The sequence below is a fragment of the Colobus angolensis genome, unplaced genomic scaffold (assembly GCF_000951035.1).
Source record: "Colobus angolensis palliatus isolate OR3802 unplaced genomic scaffold, Cang.pa_1.0 Scaffold259, whole genome shotgun sequence".
Classification (NCBI taxonomy): Eukaryota; Metazoa; Chordata; class Mammalia; order Primates; family Cercopithecidae; genus Colobus; species Colobus angolensis.
In genome coordinates, this window is record NW_012115810.1 from 3,165,452 (window position 1) to 3,190,235 (window position 24,784).

Below are 24,784 nucleotides of genomic sequence, written 5' to 3' on the forward strand. Positions count from 1 at the left end.
AAATGACCATGTATGACTTTGAAGACTAAATCAAAAAGCACTTTTCATCCTTTCTCTCTCATTCTCTTCTTCTTCTTTCTCCTCTCTCTCTTTCTCGCTCTCTTTCTTTCTCTCTCTCTCTCTCTCTTTCATATTGTTCACTCTGAAGGAGTTACATTCTATGTTTTGAAGACACACTAAATATTCCATGGAGAGGCTACTGTAGCAAAAGACTGTCATCCTACCAACAGGTAGAAAGGAACTGATGCCCTCATGCCCACAGTTGTGGAATACCATTTTGGAAGCAGATCCTCCAGCACTATCAAACCTTCAGATGCTGTGGACCTTGTCCACACCCTGACAGTGACCACATGGGACATCTTGAACCAGAACCATCTGGCTGATCTGTTGCCAAATTAGTGCCTAAAATATTTATTTAACCAATATCTACTTAAATAATGCACAAAGTTCCCCTTATACTTGAAACTGCCTATATCTTTATTTTAGTCTAATTTTAAAAATAATCCTATAAATATAACAGTAAAACAAACAAAACAAGGTGTAAAAACCCCAGGATATCACTATCTCAACAAATTGTTTTTATTTCTACACCTTCCTTTACAACCCATCTCAAACTCATAGCTTTATAAACCTATGGTCAGTAGTTTCTTACTTTGTATTATGTCGTAAGCATTTTTGCCATGTTACTTCTGTAGTTCCTAAAAGTACATTGGAACTTTAACTGATAAAAAATTATCAATTTTCAGTGACTATACCATAGGTTACTTAATTATTTTACCGCTGTTAGAGAATTGGGTTGTTTCCAATATTTTAATAGTATGTGTTAAAATGAACATCTTTGTACATAAAGATTTTTCCTATTCTTACCAATAGATGTCCATACACATGATTAAAGTGTCAAATATTATAAATATTTGGATATGTATTGGCATATATAACTATGATTTTTCTAAAATTGCTGTAAAATCTAAGCCTCTTACAGTTTTAATATACTTACGATAAATAAAATTACCATAAGTTTATGAATCTTAGATGCTGGAGAGAATCTTCTTTAACTTTTGTAACTCTTCAAACAAGTTTTGGAGAAAAACAAGTTTGAAGAAGTTTAATTGTGGTCTAAAAGCTGTTCCTCAGGTGGCATCATTTTCTTAGCTGTCACATGACTTATCAGTAGACCTTAAGATAAGTCATCACAGATGTGCCTGTAGTACTGTAAGTAATTTACCTGAATTCCCTTTAGAGATGAAGCACCCATATAAAGAAACACTCCATATAGCACTGGCATGGGAATAAACTGTAAAAGAACAATTGGAGAAAAGGCACAAATCATTTTCAAATATATTGTGGTTTTGCACTTATCAAAGAAAAAAACAGGGAAAAAAGGCATTTTTGAGTAGAAACAGTATAGTACAGATTCAGAAGACATGGATTCAAGTTCCAGCTCTAGCACTTTTTAGCTGTGTAACCTTAGGGAAGTTACTTAAGCTCTCTGTGCCTTAGTTTCCCAATATCTAAAAGGAGATGATAACAATAGGGTTGTTATAATTATTTAATAAGTCAAAATCTATTTTTAAAAACCATGTAGTATATAATGAATAATAATACTATTATTATGCCACTTTAGAGACAATTTGAATTTTGTTTTACAAAGATAAGATATTTGGATTAAAGGTAAAGAATGAAGCTAGCATTTAGATGTGTTTCCTGCATCATGCCAGGTATTTGTAAATATATGGATTACTCAGATTTTCTCTTTTTATTGGAATAGTTCACCATCATCTTATGTCTACAAGATAATTACTTACATAATTACTTACACAATTCTTGCAAAGGTACTTGTGTTAATGATCAAATACTAGTAAACTAGTAAATAATTAAATAATTTAATTAAAATGTCAAATTATACGCAAATAAAATGTGTTGTAATTTATAGCACAATTAACACACTTTGGAAATATCTGACAAAATTACATGACAAAATAATTACTCGTTAATCCTCTTTAAAATAGATTTCAAGTTTTCTGTGGAAAAGAAATCAGTATATGCAAAGATGATGTCCAGACAGTGGTTTTATAGAGCACTTAAAATGGACCAGGCTCATTCCTTCACCTCTATATTTTATTAATAGTAAGTAATATTAACTGTTAATATATTTATCCATTGACAAGAAAATAGAATCTTTATAAATGCCTATAATGAATTTGGGTCACAAGTCAGTAAGAAACAATGAGTGACTTTTTCCCATAGCTTGATCACCATTTCAAAATTGTTACAATAATTTACTCATCAAATTTTACTTTGCCAGACTAAATTTTTATGTATTTAACGGTTTTAAAATATAGGACATAATTTCCCTCCCTTAGGTTATGAAGAATTATATAAACATGGTTAAGAAATTCATCACTTTCATCACATGCCACACAATATTTGCAAATTTATGGCTCAGATTCAAATGAAAATATTAAATTATGATAAACATATTCTTCTTTCTCTCAAGTTCATAAAGACAGATTTCGTTACCTTCAGAATACTGGTCATAAAGACTGATGAACCCATAAGAATAAAAATCATAAGCCCTGTAACCCTTTGCTCCCGAATGCCGAGAAATTTGGGTTGTTCTCCTGGAGCTGAACATTCTGATTCCAGTTTTAGGCTATTGACATGAGTGATGGAGAGGACTGTGGCAGCCACAAACCATGGCAGGCCCATGATGGAGCATACACCGAGCATGACAGCCACCATTAATAGGTCCAGATGGTACCCACAACCTTTCTGTTTAAAAAAGAAAGAAAGAGAGAAAGAAACTGTGTCAACAACAGGGCTAAGGATGGCCTGATTGCGAATAGAAACCACTTCCTGATGATACTCAACAAGCCCTTCATATCAGATCTCCTGGAGTAAACTCTTAAACAAACACTCAGTTTCCAATTGCCCTCTTTTGTCTCATTGGATGACTTTTATTAGAAAAAATAATATCATGGAGCCTAAGCTCCCCTGTATAGTCATTTTTTCCTTAATATAGTGCTATCTTGTTCTAATTTGTTTAAGTTTCAACACTAGACAAATTAAGCCCCTCCTTAGAAATCACAGTTTTTTGTTTCCTATTTCCTCTGTTATGCTACTCCACTGTCAATGACTTCCAGGTGTTGCAAACTAAGTGCTTCCTAGGCCCAGATAGGAAATGTAAAGGAGGAAAAACAGGTGCAGTCGGGTGTGTGGAAACTGCCCTCTTGCACAGACAGGGTGTTCTCGGAAGAGGGAAATCAAAGATCGGGAAGAGCACTCCCTCCATACCCTGTAGGAACCAAAAGTGTAGAGCCACAGAAGCAGCCAAAGGGTTGGCCTATTTTATGTTCCACCTTTCCTTTTTAATTTTTAGTGACTGCTTCATGAGAGGCAGTATAATAAAGTGGTTAAGAATATAAGTTCTGGAGTCAGACTGCCTGGAATGAAATGCTAGCTCAACCAATAAATCACTTAAGCTCTTGTGCCTCTTTTTCCCTATCTGAAAAATGATGATGATGATGATAGCAGAAGGCACCTCACTGAACTGTTGTGATAACTAAATTAGTTAATGTTGTAAATAATTTAGAATAATATCTGTTGAACAGAAAGTGACCAGAAAATGTTAGGTACTATTATATTCTAATGGTTAAGCAATAAATGTTTCTTTTGTACTCATTAGGTTTCAAGGCTCCTTAATAAAACTATTAATATGTTTCTTAAGAGCAGATAACTTATATAACTTCTCAGTATTTCCTCTTGTTTTTAGCACAATCATTGGCACACAATAAGCAATCAATAAAAGTTGCAAATTGACTTTTTGAAAATAAAATATGCATCAAACATTTCAGAATCAAATTTAGTGAGTGTAATTTTAAAATAAATACAGCAGTTAAATTTGTTATTATGATCATGAGCAGAAATTACCAATTCTTCTAGGAGAATAATAATCTTTTTTAGCGGTAGTTTTATATAACTTCAAGCAGTTTGCAGTTAATATGAAAGTTCTTATAGCCTGGAGTGTGAAACACACTGTTGCATATTTGTCATGGTAGTCTTTTCTCTGTGATTTTGTTTTCTTAGTAAGAAGATTCTTACACTCAGTTGTACTTTCTTTCCTTTCTGCTCATCCCTTCCAAATTATAAAAGTGCAAGAGATGATAGTGAGGAGAAAATGAGAGTTACGTACCTAAGGACCTGTTCCTCCCATGCTGGCACCAAAGCAGTGGTACCCTTCATTGGCTCAGCTTACTGGGGCAATGCTACAATTCACCAAAATGTCTAACTCAATTTCCTGAATGAATATGACTCTGGAAACTCTTCTTTGCAAGTAACTCAAGCAAGAATTTGATTAGTAAGAGCTGAAGAGTAGGAAGAGAAACTGCCTGGTGTCAGCATAACCAAAAAAGCATGGGAAAAAGCTTTGCCAGGACCGTAATATCGTACCTTGGCCTTTTGTAAAACATTTTGGAAGGTGTAATTCCATAGAATAGAACTCAGATTTTGGTCCCTTTAAAGGACAATGTCTTAAGCAGCTTGAGAAGTGTTTTGTCCTAGCAACTCTGGAGGGAGAAAGATGTAGAACAGTGAAGGACCTCATACTTAAGCCTCTGCCTCTAAGGGAGTACGATGTGAATGCTGCTCCCTTGGAGCTGTTTTGCAAAATTGTGGTACTGCTAAGAGAAAACGAAAGATGTAAGAGGAGCCAGTGGCTGTGAGAGGAACATCAGAGGAGGGCAGAAGACAGGGGGCCTTGAGAGTCAGGCTTGTACTTTTTAGCACACCTGGACTTTCTTAGAGTCCACATTCATACAGCTCAATAATATGAGGGAGACCTTCGTCATGATAGTGATTTCCAACAGCTCTTATTGAATGTTTAAAAAATATGATACAAATGTAAACAGTGGGATTCTGAATTGCAGGAAGTGGGCAAAATAATTCTTTCAGAGGAAATAATTTCTTTTCTAAATTCATAAAGCTAGCTTTGTAATGTATAAATATATAACAAAAGCAAAAATATAATTTCCCCTAATTATGCTGTACAACAATGGGAGCATCTTGATTCAATGTAAACCAAAGGCAATAAATACAGCAGTTCTTGCTCTTCCCCTAACTAACCAGTATCCTTCTTGCCTTTCATTTAAAATGTCTTTAAAAACTTGGACTTTGTAACAAAATTATTAGCTGATAGGCATGCCAGCCAAAGAGAAGTACCCCTTTGTCAGAGAGAGAACTGTACACCTTCTAACATATTTCTGTAGATTTTTTTCTCAAATAAAGACAGAGCTAGAGCTTTTATTCTCACATTCATCCATGAATCACAGGAAATGGACATATGGGAGGAAAAGGGAGCATAGCAACAGGTGATGCTACACCAGACCCCACTAAAACCAACATGCAGCAAGACAAGAGGCCAGCCAAGAGGACCATCTGATACCCAGATGCCACTGCTGAAAAAATTCATTTCAAAGCTTGGCAGCAATTTCCTGCATCTGTCAAGTTAACCACATAAAAGACTATAGATTGACATGAAGAACCAGGCTGACAAAGAGGGCAAAAAAGAACATATCAAATGCCATAATCATCAAGAGAATATGGTGCCAAACGAATGTTGCAAATGCATTCATTTACTCAAGTGATCCGGGATTGTATTGCTGTTTATTAAAAATGATGTCAAAAGAAGCCTGAACTGTCTACAGAAACATGTAGAAAAGCCCACAGTTGTATCTTAACAGAAACTTTCTTTTTTATAAGATTATGTCTCTCTTTTCACATTTAGAGAATGTGCTTTAAAAAACCCAAGTAGATATTTTTAATGCTTTTCAAAGGGATTCAGTTAACTTATGCCTAATCCACTTCTCCAAGGGAGAAACAAACAAACAAACAAACAAATGCTAGAGAGAGTATGGATTTATATGTACATTTATGTATAATATACATGATACTTCACATTCTCAAATTTTTATATTTGCCTCTTCTTTCACTCTGGAGCCATCCGAAGGATAACAGAATGCAATGAGTTCGAGTTTTACTAATTTTGAGCTCCCGCATTCTTCGGGAGTAGTAAGTCACTGATACAGTGCAACACAGCTTTATTGTGTACATAGTGACACTCATGAAAGCAGTTTTTTGTTTTTGTTTTTGTTTTTTTTTTGAGACAGAGTCTCACCCTGTTGCCCAGGCTGGAGTGCAATGGTGCAATCTCAGCTCACTGCAACCTCTGTCTCCTGGATTCAAATGATTCTCCTGCCTCAGCCTCCCGAGTAGCTGGGATTACAGGTGCCCACCACCACACCCAGCTAATGTTTGTATTTTTAGTAGATATGGGGTTTCACCATGTTGGCCAGGCTGGTCTCTAACTCCTGACCTCGTGATCCACCTGCCCCGACCTCCCAAAGTGCTGAGATTACGGCGTGAACCACTGTGCCTGGCCAATAGAAACATTTTTATCAGCATGAGAAATATCATCTAAAGGAAAACCAGCTACTAGTTCTGGCAATAGAGGTGAAGAAAAAGTAAAAAGATCTAAAATATGTTTGGGAGAGATAAAGAATGAAAAGAGAAATTCTGAGTTGATTTGGGTGTATGTAGACTTAGATACATGATGTGGAGTCTACCAAGTGTTTGATACACAAACTACAAAACATGATTCATTAAACAATTTCGGGGAATGCTCCAACCAAGGCAAAAATGGGTTTCTTAAGTGAGAAAAGAAAATTAGTAAAAGCTGAAAATGCTTTCACAAGTGGTTAGCTTGTGGTCTGGTGATATACTCAAGAAACACATCTTTTAGTGAAAATGTGGTTCAAGTCAAAGCCAGGAGACTGCAAACATTTCAGTGAAGCGGGGAGAAGTACTATGGAACAAACCGTTACTCTGAGTAAATAACATTCTGAGAAGGTGATTTTGTTGTTGTTAACGGGAAACCCAGTAGCATCAGACCACACTCTACAGAAGCTTAAGGAGATAAGAGTTATAGGCCCAATAGGGATTCAATGTAGACGAAATACATCTTCACTGGAAGAAATTTGCTTTTAAAGTATTCATATCTAAGGAGGAGGTTGGAGAGTTCCGATTCGCAGTGGCCAAGAACGGGCTGACTCTTCTGCCTGTGGCCATATAGCAGAGTTTATGATTAAGCCAGATTTGCTGTATCATTTACCAAATCCAGAGTAGTAAGGGGCAAAAATATGAAACTTTTGACTACATAATCATTTCTTTGCACAATAAAACAGATTTAGTAATGTAGCCTTAGGTTTATTTCAGTGACAAAAATAGTTCTAGTCCTGCATTTAATTCTATAAATGCAAGTACTTGAAAGGATCAAAATGCTTTATTACATTTTTGTTATTCCACAGTATATGTGAAGGGAGAAATTAGTGTATTTGTCGGTGTGGAGCTTTGGAAAGGCTGTGAATGTCAAGGGCTCATGAAGAACATGGAGTAAGAGCAAGTGTCATGTGATTTATAAGGTTGAGGGCCCAGTAAAGGGCAAAGATTCAGAATGGCCAGGAAGGTAATAACAATCTCAGCACACATTTCACTTCCACACTTTGTTTTAATATGATTCCACTTACAACAAGAAAAAAATGCTGCCTGAATCCATTTAACTGATGGCCCTTACAAAGGATAACTTTTTCAGTGGACTCACTAGAATTTCTGCCTAATTATGAAGGCTAAAAAAGTCTTTTTTGAAAGGTAAATAATAATTATATGGCTTACTTTCTTCCTAAAACAGTTTTTTAGTTGATTTTTTAAAATGTGTCATTTAATAAAATACATAAAGTTGTGAGAATTCTGAAGTTACGTTCTACAAAGAGAATGAAGAATGTCCTTTGCTTTCAGATAGACACACATTCTCTCCACCATGTACTCAAAATTCCTTCTTCATAAGATTTATTGCAAATAAGTGTGCTTTCTTACATTTATGTTATTATTGTTATTAAAAGCAATGGCAAAAACCACAATTACTTTTGCACTAACGTAATATATTGCATCAGAGTTTAATCAGAGATTTTTTTCATCTTTCTAACATTCTTATAAAAGAAATCCTATAAAGCATGATTTCTGTTGCTCTGACAATGATTTTTTTCTCCTAGAGTTTAAAGGGTATATGAAAATAGCTGGCAATTTCCCCATGATACCAAAACAAAAACAAGATTGTGCATGTTCTGTTTTTACAAGGTTTGATGTAGATTATTTTTAACCATTTAATGATTTCATTGACTTTAGTTAACATATTCCTGAAAGTAAGTGATAGTGCTTACATTACAAATCTCAGGCAAATTGCATACCAGTGAACAATTTTGATTATTCACAACTGCAAAATGGCAAGGTCAGAATGTAACCAAGACACATCTATATTTACTTATTCTTTTTATAAAAGAGACAGTGAAGTCTGCAATAAAACTCAAAGATGTCACTTCCAAACTGTGACGTTTATGTCTGGATTTTGTTGTTATAGGCAGAAGGAAAAATAATTAAACAAAATGAGAAATAGTTGAAGTTGTAATTTATTCTGATAATGAATTAAATGTAATATATACACTTAGGGTTAAATAGAGGAATAGAGGAATCTCAGATGTAAGACAAGTTGGTATGGTTGTACTTCACCAGAACAGATTGTTATTTCACTAAAATATGCTAAATATGATAAAGTTAGAGCTTTGACAATGTTTTTTTATTTTATGCCTTGGAGGTGAGTTCTCAGACTTGAGCTCAGCCAAGTGCTACAAATAAGTAAATTCTCAAATGATTGTAAGACCAAGTATCTTGTAAGACAATAAAAATTATACATCTGAAAATGTTATTTTATATATTTCACTGTACAAATGAATAAGAATATAGGAGAAGTCAAATGAACATCAGTTGATATCAGTTAAGTCATAATGATTTACATTAAAATGGATGTTAAAATATACCTTTAGCTTATGCTCTTTTCTGTTGATGATGACAGCTGTAATCTGTTGGTCCATAAAAATTAGGATAGTACAAAGCAGAGCTGGAATTATAGCAGCTATTACTGTCCACCATGGGTTTGGACCTAAAGGTGTAACAAACCAGCCACGATCATCTCTGGTGGGCTGTATAAAATAAAGGATGTGCATAGTTACGAACTGGATTAATGAATACTTGATCAAATTAAGTCTTACAGATGCTACCAGGAAAGCCCTAATTATAAACAGAGGAGCTGAGTGGGCTACAATAAATAATAATAATACTCATAAAGCACTTAAAACCATTCTAAGTATTTTAAATATTTTAACTCATTTTTTTTTCTTCACAACACTAAAGATGACACAGAAAAGAAAATTGAGGCATAGAGAGATCCAGTAACTTGCCCAAGATCTCAAAGCTAGTACGTGGTAGAGATGGGATTTAAACTCTGACAGACTCGTTGAAAAATCTGTGTTCTTAATCAATACCTGTATTAAATAAAATAATATCAATATTTACCATTAACTATTGGAAAATGTATTGAAATTTACAAATAGCACATTGACACATAGAACACTGTGCTAGAACTGAGATACAAAGATAAATCAGAGGCTTCTTTCAGTTTAGAATCAGAGACAGACATCTAAACAGAATACATCATTATGGTATTGTAACTGTTATTTTTGATGTGCAGAGGCTATTGAGTGAAAATGGAAAAAAAGATACTTGGTCACAGCAGAGGCTCAGGGAAGGGTTCCAAACATGACTGCTGACTGAGATGATTCTCAAAATTTCATCCTGACAAGAGTCCTATATAGAAGTCCCCAGCCCTCGACAGAGCGAGATTCCGTCTCAAAAAAAAAAAAAAAAAAAAAAGAAGTCCCCAGCCCTGTTTGACAGAGAAAACAAAGGGGCGCTCCTAATCTGAAAAGCTGAAATCTGAAATGATCCAAAATCTGAAACTTTTGAGCACTCACATGATGCCACAAGTGGAAAATTCACACCTCACTTCATGTGATAGGTCACATATATTATTAAGAATAGTGTATAAAATTACTTTCAGGTTATATGTATAAGGTATATAGGAAACATAAATAAATTTTGTGCTTAGACTTGGGTCCCACCCTCAACATACCTCATAATGTGTTTGCAAATATTTCAAAATTTGAAAATAAAAAAAAGAACTCTGAAACACTTCTGATCCCAAGCACTTTGGATAAGGAATGTTCAAACTGTACCTCATTAGTAACACGGTCAGAATTCTATTCCCAATCTATTTTTATCTGTTTTTCAAGCCTTGTTCACTGTACAATTCTGCCAAAATAATCCTTTTCTCTTAGTTTCAAATGTTTCCTTATCTTTTAAGAATGTTATATATAGGTATTTCAACTGTCAGAATTGACAGGAAATTTTTTAAAGCAATTTTTATGTTTATAATTATTTATATTTTGTAATTCTTATTTTTTTAAACGTTAGACCTCAATTTTAGCCATGCTGTGTGCATTTCATTTACTGCTCTTCTAATCTAAATTCTTTATATTTTCATGAAAATCCTAAGTACTAGGGTTATAGGTATCATCTAAATGAAGATTAGACCAAGAGAGATGGGGAGAGGGAGAGAGATAGTAAGTGCTATGATAAATTCACCTTGAAAACACTTGGTACTTGTAGTTTTGGAGATGGGATCCCAATGGCATAGTCAATTAAAACCATACACAGAATTGTAAGAAAGACAGCAAAGTCACTCACTATGGATCGAACCTAAAAATAATGAAAACACTTGTCACTTAAAGTAGCTATAAATATCAAGGAATACTCAGGAACATAATCTAGAGTCACACTTTATAAACACTTTATGACATAATATCATAATATTATATTTTATGCATACTATAAGATTACCATTAGCTCTGTCAGAACCTGAATATATATTTATGTATCACTGTCGTTAAGATTGGTACACACTCAACCTTTCCAGAATGAGGCATTATGGAATAGCTACATCGTGGTTGAGTTGTTTTCAATGTTTATTTAAAATCTAACTTTATGATGAACCCATGCATGTGAATATTCAGAACACAGAATAAGGTAGCATGGGCAGAATTTGGCAGATTTTAGGGATCTCTTTCACACAGGTAACATTTTAATATGATAAACTTGAAGCATCATAAAATAAAATTATCTGTTTTTATCAAAGAAACATAATGTTTTAGTTTATCTAGAATATAAGCATGACAGTTGGGAATGTACACAACAGAGTGGGCAAATTTAAAATTTATTCTATGTGAGCCAATTTTTAAAGCCATTTCTCATTTATAAAGCCAATTCTGAGCAAATATTCACATACAATTATTATCCAGATCTAGTCTATTTTAAGATGCCTTTATGACATACACACAAGCATACATAAAATGCTTAAGATTATTGTTTCAGCTTATAAAAATGTTTTTGTATTAATCAGACTAAGTTTTTTTGGGGAAATAAATGAAACTTCCACTTTAGAGAAGAAAGTGGTGACAAAAAAGAAGCCCCTTTCGAAAGGAACAATTCTTGAAATATTTTCCCAGAGTGGAATTTTGATCATAATCTATAGCTCATCCCTAAGAAGCTTGTTTCCTTGTTTCTTTTCCTTTTTTTTAAATTTTTTTTTGGCGGAATCAGACATTATAGGTGTTACTTTGTAGTGTTAAATATTGAACTAAGCTGTTTCTCTGTTTACTTTCCTTTCCAAATATGCAGATGCAAACGTAGTGGGTTAGGGGGAGGGATTGACGGTTTAAACACTGAAAAAGAGAATATTGTTCCAATGAGTCTTGCGGGGGCTTCCCCAATTAGAGAATGTAACATAGGCTCCTCTGAGGTATCTGTCAGGCTGGAATAGTTCCCACTGTTCATTGGGCAAAAAAGTGACAATCAGTAATGCAGTGTGTGCTGTGAATTTCCAAAAACGTCAGTAGGAAAGTAGGAGTTGATCCGCGGGGTTTGCAGTTAGGAGAAAAGCCTGCATATGCACTCCCAGCACCTGCATCACAAAATTCTTTCTCTTCAGCCCCTCATCTCACCCCACAACTAACCTGGCAGCTCACTCACACAAAAGCCTTTCAGTGGCTCCCTTTATTACATCAATTACTCTTTCTTTTGTCCTATGTTATTTTACATTTAGATCAAGAAAATTATAGTCTAAGTACCTTGGTTGGAAAATATCTGCTAGTCTTGAACTGTTTCAGGGTGGCTGACAGAGTTACTGTGGAAAAGAACAGGATCACCGACCAAAATAGAACATCTGGAACATATGGGTGATCATGGCCACAGGCCCGTCCAACATACTCTCCATGCAATGATTTGCATTCCTGCCAGAGGAAGTAAAACAAATGGAGCTACTAAGAAAAAACCGGACACATTTCTTGCAGAAAACTAACACCTTCTGATCAATTGTAGTTCAGATGCTGAAGCTTTTCCTTTATGGCTCTCGCAATGATTTAACAGGCATTACATTATGACTTTCAAGTTCCACTTGGATGGGTGGTGAGAAATATCAAAGGTTTATAAAAAATTTGAACATGGACCACTTTTTAAATTTAAATGTATAAAACTAATTGATTTACCAATTAATTAATGTGCATTAAATCTAATACCTACTAAGTTCCTAACACCAGATGTATTGAAAATATGACATACGTAATAGTGATTGGTTACTAAGGTCAGACACTATGCCCAGCTATTTAAATACATCATTTAAATTACTTTTCACACCAATCCCATAAAATAGGTTCATGTTATTATTTATATTCCATGTCTGAGGAAACTGAGGCATAGAGGGGTTAAATAATTTGTTGTGGCCTCACCACTGGTGGGCAGCCGCAGAGCTGTGATACAAACACGACTTCTGCAGTGAGATTAATATTGCTTATTGACGAAGAACAATGTTTTGTAGAATTATCTAGTCCAAAAGCTGCCAAGAAAGATGAGAAAGGCAACAAGAAAACTATGACATACAATGACTGAAATGAAATTGTAAGTCAAAGATGGGACTATCAAACTTGGATTAAAGAACAAATGAGATAAAATTACTACATGAGCAAGGCAAAGCTCATATTTACTATGACTTCTCCATGGGTTACTTTTTCTTCTGCAACTGTAGTTCTGTAAGAGCCTGAAGAATTATTTCTAATTACTGCCTTAGCCATGAGGTGGCAGCAAAGTCAAAAAAATTTTTTTTTCTCCAGGAAAAACAGCATTTCAAACAAATATTTTGAAAGAAAAAACATTATTTTAAACTTACTTTGGTTTATCTTTTTAAAAATTAGATTACTAAAGTATTTTTACATTTCGAAACAGGAAATAATGGTTTAAACGATCCAGTGATTTCATTAGTCCTTGAGATATTCTTGCCCTGAACATAAATTGAATTGCAGAGAGATCTTGGAGAAAAATATGAACTCATATATTGACCACAAACACAGAGTCTGCCTAACTTCAGGCCTGAAATCCTTGTAGAGCAAAAAGTAAATACACTCCAAAGATTGTAGAATAAATCACAAATAGCTACACTGTCATCTGAAAACAAACAACTAGTAAAATCTACTTGGAGTTGCTAGTTACCCTAAGCCTGAGAGTCTTGAGAAATATAGTTAATATATCTTATCATTGTCTTAAAGAATCTGTCCCCTTTTCTAATTTAACTGCAAACATCTTCCTTGATAGGCAAAGTTAAATTCCAATTATTCATGTTAAGCTAATGCAGAGCACAACAACTTGGCTAATTGAAAAACCACAGAAAAATCCCCCAGGCCTTAATTAAAGTTTTAATTTTCCTTCTTTCAAAATGCTGTAAAAATAGATAAGGTGGCAAAAATGAATCCTTGTGTTTTCCTTCCTCTTCTGCACCTGTCCAGAAAAGCTAGCAGAGCAATTATTAAGCAATATAATGGGTAGCAAAATGGTTACATAGAAAAAGGAGCTAAAAGTTCCATGATAAACATGTTATCTATAAATTTGTGAGCATCTTTTGTCATTTCTACAGGTATAAAAGTCATTTGGCGGGATCTTGTTCTCAATTCTTAAGAACATAGATGACATTTAAAGGATCCCTTAGCTGTCTTACACTCTATAATTTACCAGTGGCCTGCCTAGTTACATTAATTTAAAGCATATTTGAAAATGTTATTTATTTTCTCTTTGGGAGTAAACAAAATGCTAACTTTAAAAAAGAAAAATTGTGACCTGCTAAATTCAACATTTATTTTCAGTTTTATACTAATTGTATCCCCAACACACACACGGAGGCACACACACATGCACACATACATACATGCACACATACACACAGAGTAAGTCCTGAAATTTAGAAATGAAAACCAAATCCAAATCCTGCTCTCTTCTTTTGAGTCTAACATATGGTTTCAGTTACAATGGGTACTCAAAAAATGCTTGTTGACAAACTGATTTCTACTAATTACTCTTCAAACACATTCTAAGTTTCAGCAATTCTATAAGTTGGCAAAAATTAAGTTAGATAAAATAAGAAATTAAAGTTGGCATTAGTGTCCTGCCCCTTATATATGTACAAGCTAAATATGTAATTCAGGAAACAAAACACCAAACGCTGGTTAACTGCTTATGAATATTTTAAATCGTGCCTAAGGATTTCTTATAAAGGCTGATTTTTGAGATCATATATATATATACACACTTAAGTACTCTAGCTTGCCATAAATATGTGCATTAAATAGTAAGATGAAACTGTTTCAAAACAGACATTAAGTACTTTTATCAAATGTTTAACACTTACTATGCATAGAGCAGTTTGGGAGAATCAAAGAAAGCTAAAGTTCTTTGCCCTTGCTGAGTTGGCAAGGTATAAATTATAATTCATGAGATATGTAACAACTCAATGAAACATTACAGGACCTGCCAAATAAATAATATGTACATTAAATGTTATATCACTATTTTAACAAAATTAGTTATAAAAGCCACTAGTTCAGTACTTTATTAATAAAATATTTTTGATGACAGTATGAATATATTGAGGAAAAAGCATAAAAATTAGACAAAAATTTTAATGGTCTTTTTTTTACTTAAACATTACAAGATTGTTTTCCTTGTATAGTATTCCCTCTGGTGATAAAGACTGTTTCTGGTCAAGATTAGCAATTATCCATTGCAAAAACTGCTTTTAACTAATGAAAAATAATATGAAAATTTCTGCCTGAATGTTAGCACCTAATGCAAAACTTTTTAAAATGACAAAAAAAGAGAAAAAACCCAACAACCCCACAATGCTGTGTTTGCTTCAATTGTAAAATATTTTTCACTATTCTACTTGACCTTAAAACTTAGGGTATCTAACTCACAGCTAGCCTGATAACTGTGCTGTATGTCTGCTTCTTAGAACTCTAAAAATTCAGAAGTTTCTAATACATAGAATGCATATTATTATTTAGTATTAAATTATTCACATAATACAAAATACATATAGAATAAACTACCATGTTATATAACTTAGAGATGGGATCGTTTGGGTTTTCATATTGAAGAAGATATCAAGAGGCTCTGTAAACATAATATAGTCTTCCAAAGAAAATGTAGAGAGAAGACCCACTACTGATTTCATTAATCATGACCCCATGTCTAAATTCTGAATAACTACAGTGTTTTTTTTCTTGATCAGCTCATCAACTCTTTTATTGTTCAGTTAAAATGGCTCTTTGAGTGGAAGCAGCCTGGCGATGTTATTTTTCTAGGAAAAAATAGGTGGAACTGAATAAATGTTAACAATAACAAAACAACAAGAGTAACTGAAGGCTTATTCTACAGAACACAACTAGGGTAAGAATAGAAGTAGTAAAATATAGGCCAAGAGAGAATTTTAAATAAAGAGTAAGTAATTTGATTTCAATTTTGAAAGAGCATGTTCAATAGAGAAAATCAAGAAAATAGTCAATAGATCATATGCTCTTTATAAGAATCATGTTTAGAGTTTTATAATATCTGTACAACAAAAAAGATTTATATGTTCCCTAACTGGACCATTTACTAAAATAGTATGCATTTGATCAAATGAACTAGAACTCATATAGTTTTTTGCTGATAGTCATAATAAAATTTGAGCCTATATGGGTAGGTAAAGTGGCAGAAGGTTTGAACCTGTGATGTTTATAACTGGGAAGAGTAGAAAAGAAAGTAGGGCTACTCACATTTTAATACTTATTAAAAGCAGAACACATTTTCAAATTACAAGATTTTATTGAACCAGAAGTATAGAATGCAAATATTGATAGGTAAAGAGGCACAGACATTATAATAGATTCAGAAAAATAGAGAAATGCAGGTACGAAAAAAAAGAAATTATAAAGCAGAGAAATGCCAAAGGAAATAAGACAACGGCACAGGATTTAACTGTTACTGGTGAAAAACATGTTGCCATGCCCTTTCTTGAGTGGGAGATAAGAATAAAATGGAAAAAAGAAATATCTTGTTGAGGGAGGTGCCAGAATTTTGTGAAGAAAAGTGGTATTTGTTCCTCCCAAAGACTTTAGTATTGACACTAGAATATTAGAAACATCCCCTTCCCCCCAGCAGATCCGGAACAGCTGGAGCAGCATTACAGAGTAAAGTAAGAGCATTCTGAGTTCTTTACACAGAAGGCAGACTTAGTTCTGCCATATGGTTTCATTTAGGTCAACACCACTCATATTTAATGTGCTTTCAGTCCATCTCAGTCACATAATTCTGTATAAATGAGCTTTTTGAGCAATTCTGGTCTTCTATTAGAACAACCTTAAAAATGAAAGATAACCCCAGTTTACTGATGAGCATCTGAAATGATGAAATTAAAATTCAAACACAACTATTAGTTTTATAATATTATGCATTCAAAAAAATTTTACTGTAATGGCAATAATTGAGTCACAATGTCAACAAAAGCTCTTAGGTATGACTTAATTTTCAATGTTTTACTTACTGACACAGTTAGATTCTCCCATATTATGTCAGAAGCAGAAATATTGGATTCCCTCCATTCCTTCAATGTATCATTGCTGGGATTATGCGGTTCCACACAGTTACACCTGAAAAGGCAAAATAGTGTCTTTTGTGAAATAAGTAGCTTTTTGTGACTGTACCAAAGAATAATGTATAATGGTTCCATTTTCTCCAGTCACAGCATTCCTCTGTTTGACAGACAAGTAGTTAGGTTATCCTAAACTACTCCACAATAGACTATTTTCAAAAATCAAGAAGGATGGACTGTTAGGATACTAGACTACTCTACAGTGTTTCCTGGAATGAGAGCTCCTTATGACACCCATTTGGCCCTAAATTATAAGTCAAATAGAAAAATGGTAAATATCCAAATCTACTGTTACTATGTAGTTAATATTGTAAAATCATACCAATTAAAATTAAAGGGGGTATTTAATTCATATTCTGAAGATCATTTATAACTGGCATATAATTCAAAATCAAGGTTGGCTGAAGGGAGAACTCTAGGTACCTGAGGATATATCAATGAGAAGAAGATATAGACAAAGATATCCACAAATTAATAGCCTTAGAAGTGAACTTTAATTTACAGTTTGTTTTCCAAAAATTCATTTGTAAACTTGCTATTTGCCCTTCAGAAAGCATTTTTGTATAGAAGAACTTAATAAATGGTGGTTGGTCTCCCAGATTGACCCACATACATCACATAACTTGTAAGTTCATTGGACCGCTCTTTTAGTGATATTAATTGTACTATAGAACTTAATTGCCATTTCTAAGGTTATTACTATAGAAAAATATCATATAGTTTCTACTTGGTCTGCCTAAGCAACAGTCTTCTGCCTTCTACATCAGGAACTTAGTCTGTTTCACTTTACCACCACTTATTCATTCTTTAAATAGTTATTGTCTATTACTACAAAAAAAAAAAAAAAAAAACCTGAGTTGGGCAGTACAGACAGATATGGTTCTTGCTCTCACTAGGGAAATTGGAGGATTCCCCAGGGAGGCTCACTTGGAGACCCCAGAGAAATCTTAAAAACTGAGCTCATGTCCATGACAGAACAGTAGGTCAGCCACACCCAGTTACACCCCCTACCTTACTAACCACCAGTAGGCTTTCATTCCTAAGGGTTAAACAGAAACAAGCTCTTCTGAAAGACTTGCTCCATGGCTGATTTCAACCAACCATGTTACGCTGCCCCTTGCTTTTTGTGGTTTCGACACAGCAACTGGTTAGCATTCCTTCCTTATAAGAGACCACTGAACATGGAGTGGTTCTGGCCAGTTTACGGAGACTGCATGCTGAGTCCTTTCATGTCCTCTGCTTCACCTTTTGACATATAGAGCTTAATTTTAGTACATTTAAATGTTGTTTCCACCATGAAGTGAACATGGGACATATGTAACAGACATGTTAGCTTACTACATGTGTGCCCCTTCATGAATATTCATAGCTCCTCCTATAGTCAGTTGAATATGTATGCTAAACCAATCCATTCAGTATGAATTCCTCTTTCATTTTTCCTCCTTCGAAGCACCTGCTTTTCAGTTTTAACCAGAGGCTCCATTTCCCACTTGCAGGTTGTGATATCCCCTTTTAGAAATAAAGCTCTCCCCAGTAATTTTGCTACTTTTTCAGTAGACATTATAAAGAGAAAAAAAATTTAAACGTGGAATGATTTTGAGCCTCTGGTGAAATGTTGAAAAGGAGAATTCATTTGATTGTGAAGTTAGGAACACTGTTGTTTTCTTTCCTTCACTATGTATTTTTCAAGTTATTTCCTTAGTGGTTGCTCTAAGGCTTATTACATATATCCAGCTATTCTGTTCTAGATTGTTCTGTTGTTTTTTACAATGTCCTGGGACATAAATTGCTCTGGGGGTCTGCTCCCATTAAATTCCAGCCTTTTTGCTGCAGTAGCCTTTTGTTTTTTGTTTTTAAAATATAGACAGGGTCTTGTTATGTTACCCAGCCTAATCTCAAACTCCTGCACTCAAGTAATCCTCCCACCTCAGCCTCCCAAAGTGCTGGGATTACAGGTGTAAGCCATGGTGCTCTGCCTGCTGTGGTCAGTGCTTGAGGTTTGTTCTGACCCAGGAGGGTTCTTCTTAGCTATCTCTTTTCCTGATTCTCTCTCATACACTAGCTGATCTGGTTTAGCTTTTCTTTCATGAAGCTACCAAACTCCTCTTAATTGCTTTCCACCAGAACTTACACTATTTGTGAGAATACCTTTATCTTGAACTTCCCTTTACTCTGCTTCAAATAAAGTTAGTTCCTTTGCAAAGAGCTTCAGTGCTCCCACTGGGGAAAATCTTGGATGCATGGCTTCAGAACTAGGGATAGGGACAGCATTGTGTTCCTCTGTAAGTGACTCCCCTGCTTTAGGAGCAGGGAGCTGAGCATGGGCAATAATCAGAGCCTCATTAATAATTGAGAACCCATACTATTCTCAGTGTCCCAGGCCTGAGGTTGAACCACCACCCTATGGGTAGGAGCTGGGTGAGAGAAGGGAGCCCCAATCTCTTGGATTCATCTAGCCAGAATTTAGCTTCTGGAGGGGAAGGGTGAAGGCACATAAGAAATGCTGTCAGCCTTCTCCTCTTGGAAACATACAGTTGGCCTCAATTGGAAGCTGAGGAAGCCCTGTGTTCTTGGCCAATCTTGCCCAGAGTTAAGCTTCTGTCATGCTGAGCTGGGAGGAGAGGAAGGGAAGTGGGTCATGACTCAAGTGCCTCGGACTCACTGTTCTACCAAGATTTAGTACACTTTTTGGAATAAATGTTTCTTCATTTGCTGTATACCCTTAAGAAAATTTCCACAGACTTTTCATGATTGCCTTTTAAAATACTTTAACCAGTACAGTTGTTTCACTGGGGAGAGGGTCTGCCAAGCTTCTTATACTGCCATTCTGGAAGTATATATTCATAACATTATTTGTAAAGTTCTACAGAAGTCATGACACTGGAGCCATGGAGAGGGAAGCACGGTACATTACTTGGTTCTACAGTAAATAATGCTTACATAGTTACAATTACATAAAGATTTCTACATTTTTAAATTTTTTAGAATTAATCTTTAGGCAAATTACTTAACACTTACCCATGGTTACAAAATAACATATGTTAATAGCCACTACAATAGAGCTGGGGGTGGGGATGTAGAAGGAGGAAGAGAATGTTGGGAGGAAAGGTGAGAATTATTCATCTCCTCTTACAAAATAGAATGTAAAGAGAGTTACCTATGCCTGATAGAATCAGAAATAGAAATCTACATATGTTATTTGTGGCTATTTACTTACAGCTACAGAGGTTACAGGAATGACGGAACTTAAGATGTGATATTATCATATTGAAAAGGAAGGTAGAGTGAAGAGGAAGGCTGGAGATGAGTGTAGAAAATTAGCTAAATCTGGTCAGGTGCAGTGGCTTGCGCCTGTAACCCCAGCACTTTGGGAGGCAGAGGCAGGCGGATCACAAGGTCAAGAGATAGAGACCATCCTGGCCAACATGGTGAAACCCTGTCTCTACTAAAAATACAAAAATTAATGGAGTGTGGTGGCAAGCGCCTGTACTCCCAGCTACTCAGGAGGCTGAGGCGGGAGAAGCACTTGAACCTGGGAGGCAGAGGTTGCAGTGAGCAGAGATTGCGCCACTGCACACTCTGCCTGGCGACAGAGTGAGACCAGTCTCAAAATAAAATAAAATAAAATAAAATAAAATTTAGCTAAATCCATATTTATAAGAGCAAAAAGTAAATTTGTCACACTTAACATTGGTAAAACAAGAAATAAAAATATGAGCATATTATTTAGAAATTTAGAGGGATCACTAAAAATAATTAAAAAAAAAACTTTGTTAAAAATGTTGCCTTTGAGTGAACTGGTGCTTTTAATTATAATCTTCCTGCACTATTTGTGGGGTTTTTTTCCCCCAGGATGTATATGGACTATTTTGATAACAATAAAATGTACTTGAAAAAAATAATTAGCTCTTCTTGTGTCAGCCCTAAGTTTGTTTTCTCATTTCAGAGTGTACAAATTATCTCAAAATCTCTCTTATATTTGCTTTGTCTCTTTTTTTTCTCTTCTAAAAGTTCGAAAGGTTTGCAATCATGGGAAAACCAGTTGAATATTTCTCTTGCATATACCATGCCCTCCTCAATGAGAATTATATGCCCAAGATATTTGGATTATTTTCAACAGCAGAAGGCAGCCTAGCATGTTATAGATTATAGATTATTATTATCGATAATAATATAAATTATATAATTATTATTATTATTATATTTATTATATAATAAATACTATTATCGATAATAATCTATAATCTATAATTATAATCTATAATAATAATCTATAAATATCAACTCTTATACACAAACTCTGATGTGATTTTGCATGTAATGAATCTTCACCATTTGTATATAAACTGTGAACTCAATTGCTGCATTGGAACAGTCTGACAGAACTGATCCCAGGCAATAGGCCTTGGTCCATAGTCCTCAGACTTCCAAATAAAGCTAACTTTTTAAAATGTAATTAATTAATTTTGGAGACAGGGTCTCTCTCTGTCTCCCAGTCTCGAATGCAGTGGCATGATCTCGGTTCACTTCAACCTCCTCCTCCCAGGTTCAAGCGATTCTCATGCCTCAGCTTCCCGAATAGCTAGGACTGCAGATGATCACCATCATGCCTGGGTAATTTTTGTATTTTTAGTACAGGATGGGGTTTTGTCATGTTGCCAGCTGGTCTCCAACTCCTGGCCTCAAGCAATCTGCCTGCTTCAGCCTCCTAAAGTGCTGAGATTACAGGCATGAGCCAATGTACCTGGCCTGAAACTTTAAAAGCTTGATTTTTTTTTCTTTAGTCAACAGGGCTTCAACATATGAATTTGGGTGGGGTATGGAGAAAAATTCAGTCTATAACAATAACTCCCTGTTCTTTACTTCTCCTCCTTAAGACAGAGTAACCTTCAAGTAAGCCTCCACTTTAGGCTGTGCTTTCAGGGGAACCTAGATTGCAGTAAGTTTTATTCCACATGTTTGGTAACATTGAAAGCTTAGGCATCTAGGCATTATGTACAATGCTTAATTAACTCAATAAAAAGTTAATGATTGCCATGCAATATACCATGCTAAGTGTAGTGTTGGATAAGACAGATATAATCTTGGGTCTTTCTTTAAATGCAGGAGAAAAATATTAAGTAGCCAATTACACAATTATTTGAATACATCTGTAAAATGTACTATAAAGCAGCCTGGGCTACTAAAAAGATAAACAAATAGGCATCCACACCTTGAGTCTGGGTGTTCAAAGAAAACTGAGATCTAAAAGAGGAAGAGAATTTGGTAAGGCATAGTGTGGGCATGGCAGTGAGGGCGGGAAACTAGAGAGAGCAAACAGTGTTAATGTGGCTGAAACAGAAGGGGTGGAGGAAGAGATGGGGTATGGATCTGAGACAGGCAGGGCCCAGACTGTGCAGACTGAGTGCTGGGGGCCCTGGTAAGTATACTGCATATTAAAATAATAACACTAAATAGCCTTTGGTTTGTGATTAACATTGATTATGCTGCTGTCATTTAAGGTCCAGATCATTAACTGAAATGATACTTTAAATCATATTGAGTATCTTTTTTTTTTTTTTTTAACACAATGGTATGAGACTAGAAATCAATAACAGGAAGAATTTTGGAACATGCAGAAATATATGGAAATTAAGCAACATACTCCTCAACAACCAGTGAGACAATGAAGAAGTTAAAAGATAAATTTAACAATGTATTGAGACAAATGAAAATGGAAACACAACTTGCCAAAAACAAATACTTTTGTGGATTGCAGCAATAAGAGCTCTAAGAGGAAAGTTCATGGCAATAAACACATCAAAAAGGGAGAAAGATCTCAAACAGCCTATAACATTGTACCTTCAGACACACAAAATAAGGAGAAACTAAGCACAGAGTTACTAAAAGGAGGAAAATAATAATCAGAGCAGAAATAAGTGAAATACAAAGTAGAAAAACAATAGAACTGTTCAACATTCTATTGTTGAAATAGAACGTTCTATTCTATTCTATCTAACAATAGAACAGCTCAGCTAAACGTTGGTGTTTTGAAATAATAACAAAATCAACAAATCTTGAGCTAGACCAAGAATAAAGGAGAGAAGAGTCAAATACATAAAATCAGGAATGAAAGAGGAGACATTAAAACACACTACAGAAATGCAAAGGATTATAAATCCAACATATTGAATAACCTAGACAAAATGGATAAATTCCTAGACACATATAACCTGCTAAGGTTGAATCAGGAAGAAACAGAAGATCTGAACAGACCAATAAGTAAGGAGATTGAATCAATTACCAAAAGCCTCTCCCAAGAAAGAAAAGCCCATGACCAGATGGCTTCAGTGCTGAAATCATCAACCATTTAATGAAGAACTAACACCAGTTCCTCTGAAACTCTTTCAAAAAATTGAAGAAGAGAAGTACATCCAAACTCATTTTATGAGGAAAGCATTACAATGATACAAAAGCCAGACAAGAATACTACAAGAAAATATTACAGGTCAATATCCCTGGTGAACATAAATGCAAAAACGTTCAAAATATACTAGCAAATTAAATGCAACAACACAGTAAAAGAATAATTCATTATGATCAAGTGAGATTTATCCCAGGGATGTAAGGATGATTCAGCATTTACAAATCTATAAATGTGATACGCTACATTAACAGAATAAAGAACAAAAACCATATGATCATCTCTGCAGAGACAGAAAAAGCATTTGACAAAATTCAACATTCTTTCATGATAGAAACTCTCAAAAATTAAATATAGAAGGAAAGTACCCTAACACAATAAAGACCACATGTGATAAACCCACAGCTAATATCTTACTCAATGGTGAAAAGTTGAAAGGTTTTCCTCCAAGATCAGGAATAAAACAAGAATGCCTACGCTTGCCACTTTTAGTCAACATTGTACTGGAAGTGCTAGTCATAGCCATCAGGCAAAAGAAAGAAATAAAGGGCATCCAAATTGGAAAGAAAGAAATAAAATTATCCCTATTTGCACATAACAATCAGTAGCACTTTAATACCCTAACAACAAACTATCTGAAAAAGAAAATCAAGAAAACAATCCTATTTGCAATAGTTACCAAAATAAATTTAAAATACTTAGGAATAAATTTAATCCAAAGGAGGTGAAAGACCTGTACACTGAAAACTATAAAACATTGATCAAATAATTATAGAGGTCACAAATAAAAAGAAAAATATCCTGTTTATGGATTGGAAGAACTGATATTTAAAATGTCCATACTAACCAAAGCTATCAACAGATTCAATATAATCCCTGTCAAAATGCCAATGACATTTTTTACAAAAATAGAAAAAAGCAATCCTAAACTTTGTATAACCACAAAAAACTCTAAATAGCCAAATAAATCTCGAGTGAAAAGAACAAACCTGGAGGTATCACAATATCGAACTTCAAAATATACCACAAAGCTGTAGTAAACAAGGCAGCATGGTACTGGCATAAAAATAGACACAGAGACCAGTGAACAGAATAGATAACCCAGAAATAAATCTATGTATTTAAGGTCAAATGATTTTCAACAAAGATGTTGACAGCCTACAGTGGGGAAAGGACAGTCTCTTCAATAAATGATGTTGGGACAACTGGAAGGAAGGAAGGAAGGAAGGAAGGAAGGAAGGAAGGAAGGAAGGAAGGAAGGAAGGAAGGAAGGAAGGAAAATGAAAGGAAAGGAAAGGAATGGAAGTGAGAAAGAAAGAAAAAGAAAGAAAGGAAGGAAGGAAGGAAGGAAGGAAAGAAAGAAAAAG

The 24,784-nt window shown here is 34.7% G+C and overlaps 1 protein-coding gene across 4 annotated transcripts in view; it reads right to left on the reverse strand.

Moving 5' to 3' along the window:
• The window catches only part of SLC4A10 (solute carrier family 4, sodium bicarbonate transporter, member 10), a 379,697-nt gene that overhangs the window by 25,804 nt on the left and 329,109 nt on the right, over positions 1 to 24,784 (reverse strand). For all 4 annotated transcript variants that reach the window (XM_011947103.1, XM_011947102.1, XM_011947100.1 and 1 more), the window contains 6 exons: positions 16,907 to 17,012; positions 12,129 to 12,290; positions 10,588 to 10,701; positions 8,925 to 9,086; positions 2,521 to 2,772; positions 1,226 to 1,294 (listed from right to left, as the gene is read on the reverse strand). In XM_011947103.1, the coding sequence (XP_011802493.1) occupies positions 1,226 to 1,294; positions 2,521 to 2,772; positions 8,925 to 9,086; positions 10,588 to 10,701; positions 12,129 to 12,290; positions 16,907 to 17,012 (865 nt within the window). The remainder of the gene's footprint in view (positions 1 to 1,225; positions 1,295 to 2,520; positions 2,773 to 8,924; positions 9,087 to 10,587; positions 10,702 to 12,128; positions 12,291 to 16,906; positions 17,013 to 24,784) is intronic.